Genomic DNA, 13,110 nt, shown 5'->3' with positions numbered 1-13,110 from the left:
CACAGAGGCCAATGTGACACATTTTAAATTGCTAGTTTTGTTTGAGCAACAATGCAAACCCCAAAGATATTCAATTTACAATATAAAACACAGAAAAGCAGCAAATTCTCACATTTCAGATGCTGGAACCAAGGAATACTTTGCATTTTTGCTTGAAAAATAACTAAAACAATTCAATGTTCAAAAAAGATGTACATCAACTGATTTATATATAAACTTAAGGGTGCAAATCAATACACTTCATGTTCTTAATCGAGTGACATTATAATATTATGTTTATGGCATCACTTATATTCTAATAATTCCATTGATATTTAACAGGTTCATGTGCTACAATTACAGATAGTAAAGATAGAAAAATAAATAGAAACATATCTATGGGTTGGTGGTCTCATCAATAAATTGTGGAGCAAACTGCCTAGGTTGTATTTTCTTTTTTAAGATTCCTTTTGCACTAGTTAGCATTCAGAATATCCCTCAAAATAAAGAGTAAAAAAACAAGTGGGAAGATGCAATTGTCCCCATGCTGGAGAGCACAAGGTTGCAGACATTTCAGCGCGTGCACAGCCTGCTTGGTCTCTCCCTGAGCTCGGGGGCGGAGCTTGTGATCACACCTTTGCACCTTCAGCCTGCAACCTGTGTGAGTGGGTGTGCCCCGATACTGTGTTAGGTGACGCACAGAGCGCCACAGAGCTGGTTGCCTCATTCACAGAGAGGATAGTTATGGGGAGGACAGGTGGAAGAGACGACTTTGAATGGGTCTACAATGACCAGCCGCACACTTCAAGAAGAAAAGAAATTCTGGGTAAGAAATGAAAGAAAGAAAAAAATAAGTTATGTTAGCACTGCTGAATTAATTTTCGGGTTAGTTGCAGCCGGAGGATTGTAGTTTTCTGACCACAGCCTACTTATAAAATCGTAGCCGGTTAAACCTGTTTACAAGCTGTTGCTTCAGGAGCTGTCACTCCACAATGGATGCAGGAGGAACGCACGAGTGACATGCCTCTAAATGTAGACGCAGTTTGAATAAGTCATTTACATGTTGTATAAGTTACACAATCCTTCTTTTAAATACATGCAAAAATTTCCTTATAAACTCATTTAAAACTGCTTATTTTTTTAAGCTTGTGATATTAATTACTCCATTAAAAATGTAGCTCTAGCTTTTTAAAAACGTATTTCATTAATAGGTGTTTCTCACATTGCTTCCTCTCACAGTTGACTCAAACATGGGAGGCCACTTCTTTTTAGTGTGAGTGTGGATATCAAAGATAATAAATGAACTTAGTCACCAGTATTGGAGCAAAAGGCATAATGTTAAAATGTGATAGAGAGGAACTGTGACTATTAAACACCTGATGATTTATTTAGTTTTGCTCGAAAATTCTTACAGAGGGCTATAACCGGTTCTTTTTGTGTAAACCAATCTGCTTCTCCGTCATCTTTTTCTCTCACTTGTGAGACAATAACAGCATATTGAAAGCAGGTGCAGCTGACAATGTCCCCGGGCTCACTAGGTAACAAGACACATTCCCTGCTCACACACATTATGAAGTGAGAGGGAATAAGGGAGGATCCCTGATAGGGATTACCATCATTCACCAAACCTCTTTAAACCACGTTATCATTAGTTGAATAATGCAAGAGAATATTTATGTGAACTGTGTTTTGGAGGTACAATCCTTCTTATTCTATTTCTTTTTCAAGGACATCAAATTTGTATAAAGAGCAGTCAGTGTTTGGTAATTTGATTTATCATGTATTTTTTAAAACCGTTTAGATGAACAAGATCTAAACCTGTTGATGTATACTTGATCCTGGCTCGGTCCACCAGTCACACGCTTGCAGGTGATGGGTTGTTTGACACCACTGATCCTTGAATTATTAAAGTGTTTTGTTTTAATTATCTTCTGCCCTGCTCTGATGGGAGAGACAGCGGGATGAGCGTGTCAGAGGCCATTGAGCCTCACTTCCTTTCACATGATCATATGAGATATTTTGATTGATAAGCGGTTGCATGAGTTGAATGGCTCGTTGTCTGACATGTCTGCAGCTTGTAGGCTTTGGCTCGACTCCAACACCATACTTCATATTTATTACCTGCGTATTCAAAGTCTGACCTGTTCGGTCACACGAATCATTAGACGCTGCCTGATTGTTGAACAATACATGATCTGTTTGTTTGTCTTGTGGTGCAGTTGATTTTGAAATCATGTTTAGTTGTAACTTGAGGCTGAAATCTTAGGCTGAAAACTTGTTGCCTCTTTGAAATCCAGTCATGGCTTTAAAGGATGTTCTGCACTGTGGCTGGAAGCATTTCAAACAGATTGTTTTATGATGTCTGGTTATTGATTTAACTTTATACCTTGAGGAGTGGGCTGCAACGGCAAACACCTAACATTGTACAGCCCATAAACATGCAACAAGTAGCATGAGGAAATGGCACATTGGTGGTGAGTTTAAATCATACAGGAGTTAAAAATTAACCTGAACTAAATACTACGTTGGAGCTATATATTTAGAATTTATTGTTTTATAATGACTGACTGTAGGAGGGGCAGTAGGAAATTCCTCTTTGCTAAACATTAACTGAATAAAGAGGATTTAGGAGGTGACATGCAGCAGAAGCGCCACTGAAAGGCTCCACTCTCTGGCGTTTTAACCATTAAGCTACCAGGGTGAGCCAAATTTGCCTATAGCCAACCTGAAAACAAAGAAGCAGGCATGATTTGCATGAGCCATCTCCAGGGGGTGCACTACTGCTCTTTAACTCCTGGGATGATGCATTCTAGATGTATAGAACAAATGCCTTTCTGTTCTGTAAGGTGTGGCCAGTTACAAACTGAAACATCTAAGCTCTTTTGTAATAGTGACCTTTTTCTGAACCACTCCCTTGTATCTCCTGGAGTTTCTTGTCCCTCAGCAAAACAACACCTCCGCCAATTAAAAAATGACTTTTGTCAGCAAGCTCTTCCCAGGAGAACGGCCGGTACATTTCCACATGCTTGACTGTGTACTTTGGTTTACCCAGTATCGTATCGACCCAGCTTTTGAAAAAGACAGTCCTGCTACACCTACGGTACCTCCTACAGCATTCATAAAAGAATTAAAATGATATTAATCTAATATTTTTTCTCTCCCTCTCCACTTCTTCCATTAACTATTTCCTTCTTCTCATTTGGCTTCCTTTGTTTTTCAACTCCTTACCTTTTCTCTTTCCTAAACCTTTAATCCCTTTCTGCTCTGCTTCCTTTCTTTCCCAATCTCCTCGTCTCTGTCCATAACCCTTTTCTGTCTGCTTCTGTCCTCAGCCAAATATCCAGAGATCAAGTCTCTGATGGGTCCAGATCCCCAGCTGAAGTGGGTGGTGTCAGGCATGGTCGTAACCCAGCTCCTGGCCTGCTACCTAGTCCGCGACCTCTCCTGGAAGTGGATCTTCTTCTGGGCTTACGCCTTCGGAGGCTGCATCAACCACTCCCTGACTCTGGCGATCCACGACATCTCTCACAACGTGGCATTTGGCAACAAGCTGGCCAAGTGGAACCGCTGGTTTGCTATGTGGGCCAACCTGCCCATCGGGCTGCCTTACTCTGCCTCCTTTAAGAAGTACCACATCGACCACCATCGGTATCTGGGTGGCGACCAGCTGGATGTTGACATCCCCACAGACATTGAGGGATGGTTCTTCTGCACCCCGGCCAGGAAGGTTGTCTGGCTCTTCCTCCAGCCCTTCTTCTATGCCCTTCGCCCATTGGTGGTCAACCCAAAGCCAGTGGGTCAGATGGAGATCCAGAATGCAGTTGTTCAGTTCACAGTGAACTTAATTATCTACTATCTGTGGGGACTGAAGCCCATTGTTTACCTAATTGCAGGCTCTATCCTGTGTATGGGACTGCATCCTATCTCTGGACATTTCATAGCTGAGCACTACATGTTCCTGAAGGGACACGAGACATATTCGTACTATGGACCGCTGAACTTGATAACCTTCAACGTTGGGTATCACATGGAGCACCATGACTTCCCGAGCATACCTGGCAGTAAACTACCTCAGGTGAGACGGTCTGCTCGTTGAGCTGTAGAGAAGGAGGATATTTGCAGCACTTGCATCACAAACAGGTGTGGCCAGATAAGACAGGCCTTTCAGAATCTAGACAAAAAGGTATCGGCAAAATGCCACATGACATTTTTTCAATAAAGGGCAAATATTTATCAGATGAAAGGCCAGACTTTGTAACTGATTAACGGCTGCCTCTCCAGAGTCACTACAGCATGAAGAGATTCAGGGTGTGATATCTGGCCTTCTGACACAGCAGACTGCTGCTTTTTTTGTTTGTTTGAAAATGCTTTCGTTTATATGCTAGTTGTCCTCTCAGAGGGATTATGACCCTTTTTAGATCAGAATGATCTGTTTTTGATCTATCAAGTGATACAGTTTTCAGGATTGTGCTCCAAATTTCGATATTTTTTGAAGAAAGTAAAAGGCCTTTGTGAGAAGAACTTGTGCATTGCATTTCCCTGTTGACTCTCTACAGCTGTCATTAACAATTTTCATTCTTTTTCTTTCTCACTTGTGATGCTTTCTTTTTATTGGCAGGTCAAGGAAATCGCAGCAGAGTATTACGACTGCTTGCCTCAACACACTTCCTGGACCCGAGTATTATGGGACTTTGTGTTTGACGACAGCATCGGCCCCTATGCCAGAATCAAACGGAAATACAAGCTAAGCAAGCAGGAATAGATCTGTGACTGATTATGTTTATCTTTAAACAGGAATGTTAATTTCAGTTGTTCAAAATCTATGGACCACAATGAAATATCATTCTATATTCTAGTTTAATGGTGTTTTTTTTCCCCCTGTAGTGTGTATCGTTGTCACTGTCAGTAAAGCATATTGGACATTCTTCACTTGGATCAGTCAGGAAATGGGAATTCAGACATAAGCTAGATGGGCTGTCATTCTGACGTAGTGAGAACATTTCCTGTATTCAGAGGGCAAAATGTTGACGAAAGCTAATATTTTCTTAACTGCAGTTGGAGGCAAAACATAATAGTATTCAACAGAAAAATGACTCGTGGGATAATGGTCGCATGCATTCTCATTAGATACAACAGAGATGTCACTGGCTCTGTGGTTTCCTTTCCCACCTTATAAGCATCACGTCAGGCTTCTTAAGAATTTCTGAATGTGAGTGGAGGCTCACAAAGCCTCTCAGATTACCTAACACAATTTCACATCTATCATGCAGAGCAGCGCTAGGGTGCAAAATGAGCACTGAAATGTACCTTGTAGCAAGAAGAGTCTGTGATGTCCCGTTCTGCTTGTTTGCAGCTGCTGTGCTGTAAAAAAATATGGCTTGATTGCATTTGCAGGGAGTGGACAAAATAACAGAAACAGCTTATAATGCAAAAAAGTACTTCTTTCGAAAATTCCAGTTTTCAGTGGGAGTCTCATAATGTTTTTCTTTTTTTTTTGCTGCTGAATTAAGTCAGTGGTCATTTTTCATGTTGCTCAGAAAATATCCCATACAGTCTCTTTCAGTCAGTGTTAGTGAGAGTCTTACTGTGACCACTGGTCCTCTGTGCTCATACATCTTTCCCAAATTTGGCCTCTTTGCACTTTCGAGATCAGCACGTCATTTCTGGGTGGTCATGAGTCCGGCACACCAACAATTCAGGCAGAAGCTCAGAATCACCCCTGTGCCAATTTTACAAATGACATATTGAGTTTTCATGTTGTCAGTATTCAAGGCAACATACGTGAAAATAGGCCAAATATTCACTGCAGCTGCTCCCAGAGCCAAAATACAAACTGATGTGTAACAAGGTCAAGACAAATAAAGGTGTTGACGTAGGCCAACAAAAGAAAACAGCATGAGCACTGACTTTCACTCAGTGGAAGTTTTTTACCAACAGCAAACCAACACTTCTGAATAAGAACATACACTTTATCAAGTCAGACTTCACTGCAGAGATGCTGCTGTTATTGTTGTTGTTGATGATGGTGTTTCTCTTATTTTGTCCCACCCACTCTACTGTATGTGTTGTGATTAAGAAGCATGTTATTTGTTTCTATTTAAAAGACTGTACTACATATAAAAACAGTAAAATATCTTTATAAGAAGAAACTACCATAAAGAATATGAGTTAGTGCTTGATTTGCCATTTCCTGGTTTGCTCCTGGTCTGTGGTAACCACACATGACCTTTTTCTTTTATTTTAACATGATTAAAATATACCGTGAAGGAGAAAACCATATAAACATGTACCAAAACAGAAGGGAGAACGAACACACACACACACACACACACACACACACACACACACACACACACACACACACACACACACACACACACACACACACACAGCAGGATATTGTGTAGATGGCTGACACAGTCTATTGTTTTTGTTTGAATGAATTTACTTCCAGCTTTTAAATCAGAACGTAGTTGAGAGCGGACAGAGTGGATAGAATGCAACAACCGATATTCAGCCAAATCCTTCCCGCAAAGACACATTTAGCTACCATCACGTAGGCCTACCATTCACTTTCTGCACATTCTTATCTAGGTAAGATTTGCATATTGCCAGAGCAACCCCCTTAATTATTTTCACATCGCTACCATTATCAAGTTCAACATCTCATATATAGAAACGGGAATCTTCATGGAAACAAACCACTATAATAAATGTACCACCGTTTGTATTTTTTTAATTTTTTTTTTCAAACCAAATAAAAAAACTAATTCATAGAGATGGGGGGTTTCATGCATACTTGGGAGGTTCACAAAGCATAGGATGACTAATAGATAGTACTACATTGTTTTATATCTAGGTAAAACCAGGTGGCACATTTACAGTTATCGGCCTGTTTTGTGAATGATCCCCAAGTTTTAATGATCTCACACATTTGAACAGGTAGAGAGAAACGTGTACCTCAGTCACACTGGAGCTGTAGAGCAGACTGTTACTGAGTGTTATTGGATTAACTGCCAAAATAATCCATCGCTCGTTCTTAATGTGTTATGCCTTGGATGAGGAGGTCATTGAAGTGGCTAATTGTGGTTCAAACATTAACATGTTTTCCAACATCTCTGGAGAGAAAAGGTTAGACACACAACACCAGTATGAACAAGGTCATAAAAAGCCATTTTTTTTTGTTGTTGTTGTTAAATACTCCAGTTGAGGGCAGGTGAGTCTGCAGCACCATTCTACCCATATTGTGCTTGTTATCTTTAAATACTTAGGGATAAACTAAACAAAAAGAAAAAGAAAATATAAAAGGCTGACATAAATGGTGTGCAAGATTCCTTTTTCCTTCTATAATATCAATAAAATACTCATTGTCATCAACAGCATCATCATTATCACCACAGTTTTTAAATAATAAAACAGTAAAAACTTAGAAAACAAAAATATTTTCTTCTTAAGACTTGGACTGAACAGAGAACAAAGAGTTGCAACACTGGGCTGACTGAGTCTATAGGTGCACAGAGAGGACCACAACACCAAACTCAGCACGAATGTCCGTCCATCCCTCAATTCATCTTCTAGTATACTTTTCATCCTCTGTTTGAGTTCATCAGTCCTTCAACACTTTCTTTATCCATCCGTCTCTTTCCTCTGTCCCTATCTCATTAACCCCCTTTCTCTCTTCTTCTCTGTTTCTTTCTTCCATTTTCGCCGTCCAGCAGGCTCAAATGTTGGCACAACATCTCTGCAACGTGCATCGAGGCGTCGCGAGGTCACAGAAACGTTGAGAGAACATTCGCTGGTCCTCGTGTCTGTGCATCTGCATGTCCATCCTCCTCCAGCTCCTCCTCTCGCTCTCCCCCTTCTGTTGCTCAGATGAGATTATGATGTACTGATTCTGCCGATTTCTTGTCTGATGGCTGCAAGAGAAGAATGCGGCAGTTTAGAGAGCAACAAGGCTTTGCACTCGCCAGTCGTTAATCAAATGTGGGGAAAACCTGGAATTGCAATGAATTATTAATGTCGTAAACAAGCTTTTTCACGTTCGCATTTCACTCAAAATGGTAACATTTAACTGCCAGTGAGATGTAGTCACTAATGTGTACAAAAGATTAAACATGCTTTGTGCCTCAGGATACTGCAGTGAACTTCACAAGCATTGCTTACCATTAATGATTTCATCTTTCACCTTATGCAACTCACGTACAACTTCATCCAAAATTTCCTGCAAAAGAAGGCATGCTTGTGAGTTCACAGGATGTGCAAAATCGTCCTCTCTCCGTCTACTCTGCACAGTGCAAAACCCATATAATCCTTTATGTAATAAAACACATAATACCAACCTGTTTCATCCTGTCAAATTCTGTGTCTGCTTCACTAGTGCTGCCGATGGGTCTCACTCTGCAACACAACAGGACTGAATATAAAAGCAGCCCAGCCTTTCTTCAGCGGATGAGTAATACACAGTGTGTATTTGAGGATTATGTGCCATAAAAAGGGTATTTTTGTTAAATGTAACCACAACACCACAGCATTTCTGCCTGTAGTGCAAAGGATGGGATTTATGCTGAAATCTCTGTGGTTAATGAAGTTTGCTTGTTCATCTGAAACACACTCTCAAACACTTCCTCCTCCTCTTATCTACAGACCTGGACACCAGCGAGGACTTGTCTGCAGAGTTGGATCGTTCCCACGGCTTCTTCACAGCATCTGACAAGATGGAAAGAATAAATTTAATCAAACAACTCAGCCTATAAAGCAGAGAAGATACCTTACAAGCTGCAGCTTTATAGAACTAGTGTACTGGCTGTGTTAAATAATATTCTGGCAAGAAGTCTGTTCTGTACCTGTTGAGTTCTGCTGACCTGGCCCTCGACCACTAGAGTCATCCTGCAGGAAAGAGAGAAATAAATTATCGCTACACAACAGTCAATCAGTTTTACTGTAAGTTTCCCAAAGAGGTTAAACTTTAGAATCACATTGTGGAGAGCTACACTAGAAGATTGATAACACTCTCATATCTAACAATGAAGCCACTCCCACAACATACACAATTGGCCATTATCTTTCTAGTTTTTGCACAGATTAAACAAAATAATATGTATACAGTGGATTAATAAGTGATCTTTACAGGAACCAGTAGGTGGATTTTGTTGCCTCTTTGTGGCATAAATCTTCTCTAACATTAACAATTTCCCAAAATATCAAACTATTGCTCAAGACAAGGCACAAGACTTACTTCATCAGGTTTCTCTGAAGCTTTCCGTCTATGAGGGAGGAAGCGAGTACACGAGCAAACAGTGAGATAGACACAAAAATCGTCCAGTGACTTTTACAGAAAGATTGAGACATGGAGAAAATACTGGAACACAAGAGCTTATTTCCTTTTAGAGATAAACATTTACTGCAGGTGAGGCAGAACCAGGAAGACCAAAAGGAAAAGGTTGGTGTAATATGTGAGAGAATGACACAACAGGTATTTTCTCATGTTTCTGATTAATGTAGTGGTCAGGTGAGAGGTGTTTGTGTGTGTGTGTGTGTGTGTGGCTGTTTTACCTGCGAGCTAGTAAGGCATTCATCTCCTGCATCAGTCCCTCCCCACCACCACCACTGCCACCACTTGACCGGTTGGAGTCACTTTTGCCACCAGACCCAGGCGGACTGCTTTCATCCTGACGAACACAATATAAAATGCGTTTCAGTTTCATGCTGGGGGTGCGGTTTCAGGACTGACAGCATTGTGTCCTCACCCCTCATTCCCATAAAATACACAAATAACATGGCTTCAACAATCAACACCTGATAAAACCAGAAGGACTGGACACGGAGGCTCACCCTATGTACTTTGCGTAGTTTGGCTCCAGCCAGTGCTGCGGCCAGTCCTGAGGGTTGGTGCTGGACTCCAGGCGGGCCCCCAGGAGGCCCTCCACCAGTGGGGAGTGGAGGGGGCATGGGTGGGGGCACTGCCATTGGGGGCGGTGGACCCGGTGGTGGTGGTGGGGCTGGAGGACCAGCCATGGGTGCTGGAACTGCAGCTGCAGGAGGCGCCACAGAGAGCATAGCTGGGTGACCTGCAGAGACAGGGGGGCCTGGGAGGGGCAGAGTTTGATGTTGGTTAATTGCTGTATGGGTTGATTTACCTTTGCCCTTTGGAAGGTTGTATGAAGTCCGCCTGAGGAATGATATGAACTCTCACTGAGTAAGAAAAACCGAATAACTGCAGCAAACTGGAAATGATTTACACACTAGAGGTATTTATGATGAGAGAATATTGGTTATTTGGTAAATTGACTGATTATAGATAGCTTTCATAATGCGTAAATGTGTAAAGTTTTCAGATTTTTCTACTTCAAGGGCAGCCATTTGATTTCAGTGCCAAGTTTTATTGTGGTCTCATGGTAATACAGTTGCAAATGTGCACGGTTTTGAAAACTCCAGCTTGGTGGTTCATTAAGTGCTTAAGGCAAACGTCCAAGATGCCTTAAAACAACACACTGCTGAAGCCTGCATATCATCCTGTCATGTCTATGTTTGCAACATAGCTTGTGAAAGTGACAGCAGCAGCCATATAAAACAGCAGAACAGATTCTTGAACCATGACACAGAGGGCAATAAAAACTGCCTGCAACTGCATAACCATGTGACAAAGTAACTTTAAGGCGACAAAACGTTGACTTTGATTAATTCAAGTGGGTTATATAGTCTTTGCAGGATGACTTCCAGGGCATACTTAAATGAAAACTACAATGTCTCAATCTAGGTCTGGTCAATCTAAAAAATGTATGTCATATATTAGCATTAGGGCTGTGATGCATTTTTAGTGTGCTGTCCCTGTACACCAGCCCATTGGTTCTGAAATGAACCTGAGATTTAAGCGCCGACTTTGGGCTTTAATTTGAGGGTGGTGACATCCATCAGATGAACAGTGTAGAAACTGTTACCCCTTTTAACACAGTCCTGCAGCACAAGTTCACACATCCTGAAATAAAGTAATAATATTTAATATTTGCTTGCAGATCCATTGCAGTCAATGACTTCCTGGAGTTTATGATGCACTGATATCTGTACGCTCTCCTACTGCAGCCAATTCGGGGACATTTTTGCTTCAGTGTTGTTTTCAGTACATGAAACACCTGTTGGGCTGGATAGTGGTCAGGTGACTGACTTGGCTAGTCAAAAACATTCAAATACCGGGCCATAAACACACATAAACACTGGTTGCTTGCCTGCATGTTTTACACAGAAGACATTTTGAAGTTTCGCAGTAGGTGTAAATAATAAAAGGAATGATGTCTGAATTCCATTTAGCCGCTTCAGCTTCGAGGTCACGCTGGCTCACTGTCATGTCTTGCTGTGACACTTGAATAGAACGGAGCCATCGTTAATGCTATCAGTAACACCTGTGCTTTTCGTGCTACGACAAGTCAAAGGGCCATTGTCCTGCTGCATTGTGCTGAAACAGGAGAACTATGTATGAAAGGGTCAATGAGTTCTGCGCTGCTCAAACAGTATTTTAAAGGCTCTGCAAGACCACACAGGTGTTTGTTGTAGTCAGGTTTATGTCGCGTAGAAATGTTATAAGAATTATGCAGTGCCACAAAACATAATAGGACTGAGTTGTGTTACCCTTTAAGTGTTGTGCGCAGATGACACGTGCATGTTTCATGTGTAACATTATAGGTGAGGGGCATTCACTAGAGTGACACTCTCTTGCATATTAGCCCAGACACACAGACACAGACACACAGACACACATACACACACGCACACACACACTGTAAAACATAGAACATCCCTCTGCTGAGAGACTACCTCCTCCTCTCTCCTCATACTTACTGCTGCTGGCCATGGGGGCCTGCTGGGGGACGGGGGAGGGGGTCTTCTTGGGCGAGCCCCCGTCAGACATGGCAGTGTAAGAGGGGGGTGAGGAGGAGGAGGAGGAAGTGGTGGTGGGGGGCTGGGCCTGCTGGTAGTACACCTGCTGCTGTTGTTGTTGTGGATGCTGTTGCTGCTGAGGGTGGAAGGTGGATGCGTACTGGGGCTGGTGGCTGGGGGCGGGGCCTGGGGCTGTCTGGCCTGTCAGAGGGGGCAGGGGGATGGCCTCACAGTACTGCGGGGTGAGTGGCAGATGCTGAGAGTGAGGAGAGTAGGAGTCGTCTGGCTGGCCGTTGGAGTGAGGGTGGAGCTGGTGCTGGGGGTACTGGTGAGGGCCCGTCACGGTGCTTGGGTCAAGAGGTGGGGGCTTCATCCTAGTGCTCAGGGGTGGGAGAGGGTGAGCCATCGGGAGGATGGGCTGCGGGGGCAAACCCTGCTTCACAGGCATAGCCATCATAACTGGAGGGGAGGAGGAAGGGGGCAACTGGGCGTACATTTGCTGCAAATGGGAGGCGGACCAGGTGCCGTGTTTAGGGGGGAGCATGATGTCTTGTTGCTGCAGCTGCTGCTGAAGGTGTAGCTGGCGGGCTGCTGTGGGAGGAGACAGGGGGATCTGACGGACCTGTCGGCCCTGGGTGGGCACTCCCGCCTGGACTGGGGAAAAGGCTGAGGCGAGTGAGGTGGAGAGCTGGGAGGAGAGCTGGGCCTTGTCCCTAGCAGCCCCCACCTCTTTCTCCTGAGAGGGAGAGGAGGAGGTGGAGGAGGGAGGAGAGGAGGAGGCCACACGGACGTAGGAGGGTGGCAGTGTGCTAGCCCTGTACTGTCTGTACTCAGGAGGAGTGTCTGGGTGGGTGGGAGGGGTGGAGACTTTATATTGGAGAGTGGAAACGACTGTGACGGGCAGAGAGAGAAAGAGAGAGAGAGAGAGATACAGAGAGAGAGAGAGAGAGAGAGAGAGAGGAAGAGGAGATGCAGACGAAGAGGAGGACGGAGGAGGGCAACAAACAAAGGAAAACAGAAAAGAGAAAAACGTGAGAAGAATGAAAAGCAACCAACTGAGCAACCAAGCAAGTAAAGATGAGAAAATCAGGAGCAATCCAAAAAACGGAAGCCAATAGCAAATAAGAAAGAATCAAATTATCATAAAAAGAACAAGCAGCAGAATGCAACATGACTGAGCCATGGTCAGAAAGCATATGGCATTTCCCCCCAACAGTAGCTGGAAGAAAGGGATGGCAGTAAAGCATGTTGCAGGGACAG

At 43.0% G+C, this 13,110-nt stretch overlaps 2 protein-coding genes across 4 annotated transcripts in view; one reads left to right on the top strand and one right to left on the bottom strand.

Moving 5' to 3' along the window:
• The first annotated feature begins 682 nt into the window (after window positions 1-682).
• On the top strand, window positions 683-8,206 carry degs2 (delta(4)-desaturase, sphingolipid 2). Its single transcript, XM_041953492.1, has 3 exons — window positions 683-805; window positions 3,312-4,054; window positions 4,598-8,206. The coding sequence occupies exons 1-3, from the start codon at window positions 724-726 to the stop codon at window positions 4,739-4,741; spliced, it is 969 nt and encodes a 322-aa protein (XP_041809426.1). The 5' UTR covers window positions 683-723; the 3' UTR covers window positions 4,742-8,206.
• The window catches only part of evla (Enah/Vasp-like a), a 35,345-nt gene continuing 28,550 nt past the window's right edge, over window positions 6,316-13,110 (bottom strand). For 2 of the 3 annotated variants that reach the window (XM_041953490.1, XM_041953488.1), the window contains exons 6-13: window positions 9,811-10,064; window positions 9,532-9,647; window positions 9,215-9,242; window positions 8,823-8,865; window positions 8,625-8,685; window positions 8,319-8,376; window positions 8,143-8,200; window positions 6,316-7,895 (exon numbers count right to left, since the gene is read on the bottom strand). In XM_041953490.1, the coding sequence (XP_041809424.1) occupies window positions 7,858-7,895; window positions 8,143-8,200; window positions 8,319-8,376; window positions 8,625-8,685; window positions 8,823-8,865; window positions 9,215-9,242; window positions 9,532-9,647; window positions 9,811-10,064 (656 nt within the window). In that variant the 3' untranslated portion in view covers window positions 6,316-7,857. Of the gene's footprint in view, window positions 7,896-8,142; window positions 8,201-8,318; window positions 8,377-8,624; window positions 8,686-8,822; window positions 8,866-9,214; window positions 9,243-9,531; window positions 9,648-9,810; window positions 10,065-11,811; window positions 12,742-13,110 lie in introns of all 3 variants that reach the window. The other variant, XM_041953491.1, reaches the window with a different exon arrangement.

This window comes from Chelmon rostratus, chromosome 15 (genome assembly GCF_017976325.1).
Source record: "Chelmon rostratus isolate fCheRos1 chromosome 15, fCheRos1.pri, whole genome shotgun sequence".
In the NCBI taxonomy this organism is placed as follows: Eukaryota; Metazoa; Chordata; class Actinopteri; order Chaetodontiformes; family Chaetodontidae; genus Chelmon; species Chelmon rostratus.
Note: the sequence above shows the minus strand (reverse complement) of the source record. Positions and strands in the feature narration are given on the sequence as shown.

Bases quoted from the DNA above. Each gene is read 5' to 3' on its own strand.
- degs2 (XM_041953492.1), top strand. From the start codon at position 724: ATGGGGAGGACAGGTGGAAGAGACGACTTTGAATGGGTCTACAATGAC. The intron at 806-3,311 runs GTAAGAAATGAA...TTCTGTCCTCAG, and splicing joins AAGAAGAAAAGAAATTCTGG to CCAAATATCCAGAGATCAAG. The intron at 4,055-4,597 runs GTGAGACGGTCT...TTTTATTGGCAG, and splicing joins CTGGCAGTAAACTACCTCAG to GTCAAGGAAATCGCAGCAGA.